The 9,725-nt window shown below is 41.5% G+C and overlaps 1 protein-coding gene across 1 annotated transcript in view; it reads right to left on the bottom strand.

The window, feature by feature from the left end:
- Positions 1 to 9,725, bottom strand: part of LOC107291411 (cytochrome P450 2J2) — a 19,566-nt gene that overhangs the window by 1,219 nt on the left and 8,622 nt on the right. Inside the window, exons 4-9 of the mRNA XM_029284933.1 lie at positions 7,173 to 7,344; positions 4,334 to 4,483; positions 4,065 to 4,225; positions 3,339 to 3,515; positions 1,552 to 1,693; positions 4 to 222 (exon numbers count right to left, since the gene is read on the bottom strand). Coding sequence (XP_029140766.1) covers positions 4 to 222; positions 1,552 to 1,693; positions 3,339 to 3,515; positions 4,065 to 4,225; positions 4,334 to 4,483; positions 7,173 to 7,344 — 1,021 coding nt within the window. The remainder of the gene's footprint in view (positions 1 to 3; positions 223 to 1,551; positions 1,694 to 3,338; positions 3,516 to 4,064; positions 4,226 to 4,333; positions 4,484 to 7,172; positions 7,345 to 9,725) is intronic.

The following is a 9,725-nucleotide window of genomic DNA, read 5'->3' as shown; positions in this document are numbered from 1 at the left end:
GACTCCTGGAATGCAGCCTGACCATGTTTCTCACCTTTGGAATAAGGTAACCCCTCATCTTCACATCCTTTGTACTTCGCCTGGGAACCCCAACTAGCAAGATATATTTTACACGCTGCATTTCATGAATCACAGCATTGGTGTAAGGCAGCTTCTTCCGATCCTGATAGGAAATTGACCCTGAGAAGCCAAACACATCTTCAATCTCCTTCTTGACTTTCTCTGGAAAAAATGATAGAAATAGAAGGTTCATTTTCAATATTGTGTTTCCTTTATTTGTTTCCAAATTTTAATCCTCAATAGAACTTTAGGACCTGGAATAGCATTTAGGGCAGGCGTGTCAAACTCGCGATGTCACGTGACGTCGCGCAACCTATCAGGCCGATTTTGCCATTGCCGGCAATGGGGTGGGCGTGGCTCATACTTAAGTAATGGTCCAGTCGGACACCTAGATCCCTCTCACAGTTACTGTCACATCACTTGGGTCACAAAGGAAGGAGATGCAAAATTGAATATCATGGGAAAATTGATGATACTTCATCCCATGGTGTTGGATGAAGATGTTTCATGAAGATGTTAAAAAGGAGTGGAGAGTACAGAGCCCTGAGACACACCAAAAAGGAATAGCCGTGGGCTGGACCTCTCACTCCCTATCACCACCAATTGGAATTGGCCTTGAAGAAAAGAGCTCAACCATGCAGCTGCCTTCTTTTCCCATCCGGCTGACCTTGAGGCAGCAGTTACTTTCATTTTCCCCCAAGCATTCTCCCACCCAACCATCCTCCCCAGCATTCATGACAGACTGTCATTGCATGGTATCGAGGCACAAGCAAGAGTAACGTGGCAGCCGACATGATAGTCCTACTTTACATTGCCATGATGAGACCACATTGAACTGTCCAGCCCCTATTCTTGCAGCAGGCTCAAAGGAAACCCTAGTTGATGGTATCAAAGGCCACCAAGAGTCAAGAGGACCAAGGATGGATGTACCAACCCCATCCTGCTCCCCACTGAGCTCATCTATAAGTACAGTTAATTCTTTTGATGTCCCGTAACCAGACCTGAAGCCTGACTGAAAGGGGTCCAGATAATCTGTTTCATCTGGAGCTGCAGTATAACCACTTTCCCCCCCACAACGCTAACATCCCTTCTATTCATGGTACAGAGCCCCACATTGTACATCATCTTATGTCCGTGATTTTTTTTCCTATATTCATTATCCTACAGTAATTGCAATTTAAGATGAAAACAAGTAACATACAGTATCTAAAAACTTTGGTAAATTTCTGCATTTAAAGCGTGTTAAATGTTTCAGATTTATACTGAGTTCCAGTTTTTAGTTCCTCACTCAATATTTTATTGAGGATTCGAAGAAGAATTTCTGTATATACATTCTTCTCTTTCTTTTAAACCTGCTAACGTCATGCTTCTGGTTATAGGGTCAAGAATCTACAAAGAATAGATTCAGTTCAATCATTCAGTATTTCAAATAATTTCTGTATTTTAAAACCTGAGAGTGACCATCGTTCCACCCACCCATGTCTGTCTCACCTTGGATGTCAGGATGATTGGTCAAGAAGAGCAGTGCCCACATCAGAGTAGCCAAGGTCGAGTCTATCCCAGCAACAAAAAAATCCAAAATACACTGAACCAGGTTCTCGTCACTGTAGGTTGAATCGGGGTCATTCCTGCTCTGAAGTTTAAAATAGAAAATGAAAATTACAATAAATCCTATGCAACATTTGTTTGGTTATTTTTGCCTCCGTGTGGTTATTTTTGCCTCTCACTATTGTTCTTGATATTTATTATGGACAATGTACCCAGATGTCTATAACTGCAATACCCAATTACAATTACAATTTAGTGAATAAATAATAATAAACGGATGTCACCCCAGTGCTTCTCTCCATTAAATTAAATATACCCAGTTCCTGCAACTGTTCTTTGTTTTAGCCTCCAGTTCCCTAATCATCTTTGTTGCTGTTTTCTGCACTTTTTCTCGGGTCTCAACATCTTTTTGCATCATGGTGACCAAACCTGGATGTAGTATTCCAAATGTGGTCTCAGCAGTGCAGTATAAAGCAGCACTAATACTTCGCATGCTCTTGACACCAAGTACCACATTGCTATCAAGTACCATATGATCTACTTCTTTTCCATCCACAATGGTTCAATGTTGTTCTTTTTACTCAATATAATACTGTAACCAGAAATTTACAATTATAACACAAATGCGACTATATACTGATGATATCAGGAAAGAGAGTGAAAAATGAACCATCCTTGAACCATTTGTACAGAAGTAGAAAATCTGCCTAAATCGTTTAGGTATAGAGGCTAATATTAAGAAGGGTGTATATCTTGAATGTGGTGACTAAGCCAATGGTACACTCAAGACTGTTGGAATATAATAGTGAATGAAGTGACTGAGTTCAAATCGATAAAAATTGCTTTAAAAAAAATCATTCTGGGTCTTTCTCTGAAAGCATTGGGGAAGAGAAAGTATTTTCCTTGTTTCAAACTGTTTTACATTTTTACTTATTGTCAAGGCTGTGAAAGTATCTGTACTTTTCCAATCACTTCATGGAAAGTATTCATTTAAGTATGAATTAATCAAAAGTCCCTGCTAATTCTTTTCCTTCTTAGTGGAACTTTTTTAGAAAAAAAGGGGAATGGTCTGATGCTGAAGAGGTACAATATAGCTCTTACTTAGAAGCATCTGGGAGGAGATCACCTCCCCCAGAAAGAAATATTTAGGGAATATTAAAAGGCAGAATATATTTCCCCAAAGGATCTTAAAAGCAGAAAAGAAGGCCCAGTTTTTCTTAATAGTCCCCAGTAGGAACTCAGGAAACCACCTTTTAGAAAGGCGGATGTGATCATCCTATTCAGAAAGGTTAGAGCCATGAAGCTAGAAGCTGATGAGATTAGAAAAACAAAGACCCCTAAAATCTGCATACTAGAAAGGCACACTGAAGCTCAGGTCAAAGGTCATGCCACAGTAACAGGAAACAACCTCAAAAGCCCAAGAAGGTATAAAAATCCACCACTCCCAGCTACATGTGGTCAGCTGCTCTAGATCCTCATGTCTTGTGGTTCTGTTCTTCAATAAACTACAAACCTCTTTCTAAAGCAATCTCCATTTTGTTTATTCCTGGCTTGGACTGGACCCTGATGGAGATTTTTCTTTCAACATTTAGGTTGGGTTAAATTCAGATTGGGAGCTGAATGAAAAAAAATACCTCCAAGGAAAACAAAACTAGTAGCTCCTTTTGTTTACTTATAGTGAGGAATGTAATAATTCCTTGCCCATATATTGAAGTACAGTAAATCCATACCTTCTCCATCTGAAGAAGATAGTAATCAATGAAATCTTGTGGCTCGTGCAGAGCATGAAATTCCTTGTGTTTCTCTATTTCCTGCTTTGCAAAGGAAAGGATAAGGTCCCTAGAAGCCAGGGCTTTCTGGTGAGGGCCTGGGAGGTAGTTCATTAATTGTGGGAACTCATGATAAATCTAATAAAAAACAGAAGAGGTAATGTTATCTATTTATATCCTACCAGAGTTACAGAAGATTCTCAACACTTCACTCTCAACTTACAATGTGATATATTTGTTGTATTTATGTGTTTAAAAATAAAATATACAGCATTACAATGAAAAGGGCAGAAAATACAAGTCAGAGTTAAAGTAACATAGGTTACTGTCTAGCCATGTTCAACCCTGAGGGTGATGTTCATCTCTATCTCGTAGCCAAGACAGCCGATATTGTCAAAAGAAGCTTTCCCAGTCATGTGGCTGGCATGACTATATGCTGAGGTGCATGGTACACTGTTACCTTCCCACTGAAGTGGTACCTATTTATCTACTTGTATTTGCATACTTTCAAACTGCTAGGCAGGCAGGAACTGATGAAAGAATGGGAACTCACCCCATCACACAGTACTTGGGTCTCAACATTTTAACAAATTTTCTACTGGCTATACAGGGCATATAAATAGTTGCTCCAGATAGTAGGTTCAAACTCTTGGTTTGGGAAGCTATTTAATAGAAAACATGACTTACCATGTGGAAAATGTTACTAGCGAAATTCAAAAGAAAATTAAGGGCTTGAATTAACTTTTGGAAGTTTTCATCTTCAGGAGCAAATGGATGTCCAAAACTCAAAGCACATGTGATATTAGAAACTGCATTTAGTACAGGAAATGAAGGGTCAAATGGCTGTTCTGCAAATGAAGATATTTTATAATGATTTTTTAAGGAACATGAGTTCTAAGTGGATGAAGGAAGACAACTTGGGACTTGAGCCATTATGATTACCCCAAACCGCATACCTTTTGTTTGTCTAAAGATGTCCACCAATGTCTGAGCTGCGTCTTCTATTTGGTGCTCAATGCTTTTCTTCCCCAGGCCCAGCTTCCGCAGAGAAGTGATGCCAAAGTGTCTCTGCTGTTTCCAGGTGTGGCCACTGGAAAAAATTATTCCTGTGGGCATCAGCAGACAATGATAAATGATTCCTGATAACATTCATGTTAACAAAAAAAACAACAGTTAGGTGTAGTTGTTGCCAAATACCTCTCTGGATTTCTGGAGAGAATACCAAATAGGTGAAAAATTCTAAATGCTTAAATTTAGAATTCACTATAAATTTGGATTCTTCTTAAATTAATCACATATCAGTTAGAAAATGTTATGACGTTGTTGATAGTCTATATAAATTGAATAGCGGCATAAGAATTGTAGCAAGTGAACATATTAATTTTAGAATATCTATATGTATGTAGCGGGGACTGCCTGAGAGTGCTGGCAGGAGCTTGACTGGGAAGGAAAAGATTGGGACAGCTGCAGTTGGCTTGGGGTGTGGCTGGCGTGAGTGGAAGGAGGAAGGATAGAAAAGGAAAGGAAAGGAGAAGGCCGGGGTGGTTGGAGTTGAGAAGAGAAGGTCTGGAAGCTTATTTTATTTTCCTATTAAGGGTATTTTAAATAGAGGCTAGGTAGAGTGAAGTTTTATTGCTTCCTCCGTGGGAGGATATCTGAAACGGAGGCAAGCGAGAGTGTGGAGAAAGGGAGTTGGCTGGGGTTTCTAGCCTCGGTTTTTAATAATAAAGAGTAAGGGAGGGGGGTGGTTTTGAATCCTGAGACCTGAGGAGGAATTCTAAAGAAGAAGCANCCAACTGTTGTTGTGGACTTTGGAGGCATCTGGACTGTGGCCATCGCTGCTGGCATAGGTGCTGGGACATTGTGGGGGGAGTTGCCCTGGGGGATGAGCCATTGCCATAACATACTGGCCGTCATTGTTATTATTACCATCTGGAGCCGGGGTTTACCCCCCCCCCCATTTCATCGGACTCTGAACGATTGCTCAGGGGTTTGTTACTCCTGCTGCTAAAGCAGCCCTGAGCTGTTATATACATCTTCGGGGCATCAACCATTGTGACCGGTTAAGTTCGTGCCTGAAAGTCCTGCTTCAACAAGAAGAGCCTGCCACCCATCAATGCTGCATGAGTTCCGGTTGTAAGACATCTCACCGATCTCTAAAGAACGTTACCGCAAGGCTGGACAAGGGGAGGTTGTGGCTGGGAGGGCCTGGGCATTGGCGGCCTCTAAGAGGTAGCGCTACATGTACAATTATTCACCACTACAGCATATCTACAAGGGCAATTCGGAAATAAACCTCCATTTGGTTATCAATGACAGACACTCGCAGATACAGAACTTTTATTATATACATTAGAAAACTACAACATTACATTATTTTTTGACATGATCGCCATTCAAATTAGGCACTTGTCATAACGTCTTACAAGGTTTGAAATGATGTCACTCAGCACCAAATCTGGGTTCTGCTTTGGACTTTCTCACGCATTATGCCGAGGAAGAAGAACAATTTCTTAACAGAATTGTGACCAGCAATGAGACCTGGGTGTTGTATGTGAACCACGAAAGCAAACAGCAATCAATGGTGTGGTGTCATACTCACTCACCAAGGAAACCTCCAAAAGCAAACACTATCCGCCAGAAAGATTATGGCAACAGTATTCTGTGATGCCAAAGGAGTACGTCTAGTGAAGTTCATGGAGCATGGATTGACCATCCGTTCAGACGTCTACGAAAACTCAGACGAGCCATTCATAACAAGTGTCGGGGCATGCTGACTTCCGTTGTGGTGTTGGTTCACGATAATGCTTGTCAGCACACCACTAGATGCACCCAAGAACTTTTGCAGCAGTTCCGTTGGGATGTTTTTGATCACCCCTCCCCATAGCCCAGATTTGGCACCGAGTGACTATTAATAGTCCCGTAAGGGAGATAGGGCGGTATATAAATTTAATAAATAAATAAATAAATAATAAGGAATTTCAAACCTTGTAAGATGTTATGACAAGTGCCTCAATTTGAATGGCAATTATGTCGAAAAAGTATGTAACATTGTAGTTTTCTAATGTGTATAATAAAAGTTCTGTATCTGTGAGTGTCTGTCATTGATAACCAAATGGAGGTTTATTTCCAAATTGCCCTCATATATCTATCTATTATCATCATCTATCACTGTCTCACTGTCTCTGTATTCTCTCTCTCTCTCTCTCTCTCTCTCTCTCTCTCTCTCTCTCTCTCTCTCTCTCTCTCTCTTTCTTTCTTTCTTTCTTTCTGGCACCAGGGGCCAGTTTTGTGGAAGACAATTTTTCCATTCACCAAGGGGGACGGATGGTTTCACACACAACCTAGATCTCACCTATGTGCAAATAAAGCTTCACTTGCTCACCCGCTTTTTGTGTGGCCCAGTTCCCAACAGGTCATGGAGCAGTAGCGGTCCACAGCCCAAAAGCCAGATCACTACTAACTTTAAAAAAGATGATGAATTCATAAAATTATGCAAATTTTGCTTTTCTATGCAAAGCCTTTGGAATAGCCTTGCACTGATTTGCTCACTTCCTACTCGCTTTAATATCTATGAAGTTTTTAATGAAAAAGAAGTAATGTCTAAATCAACGTATGAATGTAACGGACCAGATAGAAAGCTATGGAGATGTATAATAATTTGGTCTAAAGCAAAGTAAGCAATCTTTCTTTTGCCTATCAATCATAGCCTTCCCCCATGCTATGAATTATATTACCACAAATTATAACAGTGTGATGCTTATTTACATACAATTTCTTACTACTTGCACTTACCCTTTTCTTTCCCTAAAGGAGCCAATAAAGGATCATCTGGTCGGTCCGAAAATTCTTCTGGAAAGCTGATCAATCCTTCTTTCACAGTTTTGAATCCAGACAGCACTACTAGAAGGTGAGGTCCAGCCCACAAAGTGGATATATTTCCATATCGCTTTACATGCTGCGAAATGAATCAATGTTGAGCAATGTTATAATCAAATGAAATAGATTATTTACAGTTAATATGCCATCTACAGTCTTTCCTAAATTCTTACTTTGTTTCCCCAAAAGTTAGACCCAGCCTGATAGTAAGCTCTAGCTTGAGTTTTGGGGGTGGGCCTAATATAAGCCATACACCAAAACTAAGCCCTACTTTTGGGGTGAAGCACACACGTAAAAATCAAGCTAGGGCAGGGATGGGTGGGGTGAATGTGCCCCACGCTCCCTGAACCTGCTTACCTTACCGGTAGCACCACCACAACCAGGGGTCCCACACCCCGACACCTGTTGCACTGGTACTTGACTTCTGCGGCCGCTTACTGCCACTTGTGGCCAGACGCCATGTGGTGCATTTTGCTGTTGCTGCTCCTCCCGTTAGGATGCTGAATGGAGCTTCGGGCTGCTTGTGCACTTCAGGCTGCTTCCGCTGCTTGCATAGTGCTTCGGCCTGCTTCTGCTATTTGTGCAGCGCTTCGGGCTGCTTCCACTGCCTGGCTGCAGTGGTCCTAAGGCAGGGGTGTCAAACTGCTGGCCCACTGGCCGGATGCGTCACCTGGAAACAGCACCCAACCCATTGCTGGCAATGGAGAAAAAGCTCCGATACGTCGCGCAACGTCACGTGATGTCGCGGGTTTGACATGTCTGTCCTAAGGTAAGACATTCTCCGAAATTAAGACCGAGTGCCTCTTTTGGAGGCAAAAATAAATAAATAAGACCGGGACTTAATTTCGGGGAAATACGGTAATTCTAAGACATATGGAAGTTCAATCAATTTATTACAGCCAAAGGCCAACACCTAAATTAAACATTTAAATAAAACAAAACTAAACAGAACCATCACAAGAGGACATAGCAATATATTACAATTAATGATGTAATCAATGGATGACCAAGGTCTGCCTAGTTTTTCAGACAGTATATCAAAAACTAGCTAGCTTCAGAAAAACTGAATCATACTGACCTGACAATAAAAATACATTGAGTATAGTCTAAAACTGGATAAAACACGTAATAAAATTAATTATAAAAGATTATTAAAAAAGATCTAAAATGATTATTTATGTTTCTGGCAAATCCCCAATGCTGTTGCACAGAATCTATCCACCTGCGCCATGATCACTGCCTGCTCATACTTAAGCAGCCACTGGAGATAAATACTTTCTGAACGACCAGGATATCTATCAATTATGGGGAGGATATGGTTTTTCCGAATAGCTCTGTAGAAGGAACATCGAAGGAGTATGTGTCCAATGGTCTCCACCTCTCCTGAGCCACAGGAGCAGAGTCTTTCAGACAGTGGTGTCTCTTTATACTTGCTGATGGACATGCATGGCACCGTGCAAACAAGAATGCTTTCCGGTGGTTTACTGACTCCAACTGACTAAGATACCTGGCAGGTGTAACCACGTATCTAATAGAGTCTGGAGCCAGAAAGAGCGGAGCTATACTTAAGTCTGCTTGCCTTTCGATGTCCTCTACCCTTTGACGCAAGGTTTGTTTTGCTTGGTCGTAGTCCAATTTGAGAATTGAGGCTGATGAGAAGCCTAGTTTGACAAGGTTGGACTCGACTGCCTTGATCCATGAAGAGGAGAATTTATCTTATAGAATTAATGGAGCAAGGCCTTGCGGAAAGCAATTAAGCCTTAGCCAGATGTTTAAGGAAGCTATACAGCTTCTTTCTTCGACTTTTATCAATCCTGTCTCCAGGCACAGAAGTGCATTTGGGACAGCGTGGCATCTGGAGAATTGTTCTGATAAATTTGGATTGAACTCTTTCCAGTAGTGTAAAACACGAAGCTGAGGGTCCGAGCAAGGTCCCGTAGAGAAGCTGTGCTAGCGACTTGGCCAGAAAGAGCTTATTTATTTATTTATTTTTATTTATTTTTATTTTTTAAACTTATATGCCGCCCTTCTCCCCACAGGACTCAGGGCGGCTTACAGCATATTAAAATGATACAAACACTATCCCCAATAAAAACCAATTAAAAACAAATATTTACCGCTGTGTTACCATTAAAATTCTAATTAAAATTGTCCCTATTTAAAATTCTCCCTAGGCCAGACCCACTTGCTGAAAAAGCCATGTCTTGAGGGCGCGGCGAAAAGATAGGAGATCCGGAATCGTCCGGATCTCGGGGGGTAGTTCGTTCCATAGGGTGGGGGCACCCACAGAGAAGGCCCTCCCCCTGGGGGTTGCCAGCCGACACTGCTTGGCCGACGGCACCCTGAGGAGGCCCGCTCTGTGGGAGCGTACTGGTCTGTGAGAGGAAATCTGTGGCAGAAGGCGGTCTCGGAGATATCCAGGTCCGATGCCATGGAGCGCTTTAAAGGTGGTAACTAACACCTTAAAGC

Source organism: Protobothrops mucrosquamatus, unplaced genomic scaffold (assembly GCF_001527695.2).
Source record: "Protobothrops mucrosquamatus isolate PMUCROS unplaced genomic scaffold, P.Mucros_1.0 scaffold1126, whole genome shotgun sequence".
Taxonomy (NCBI): Eukaryota; Metazoa; Chordata; class Lepidosauria; order Squamata; family Viperidae; genus Protobothrops; species Protobothrops mucrosquamatus.
The sequence above is the reverse complement of the archived record's forward strand: the minus strand, read 5'-3'. Positions and strand labels throughout refer to the sequence as shown.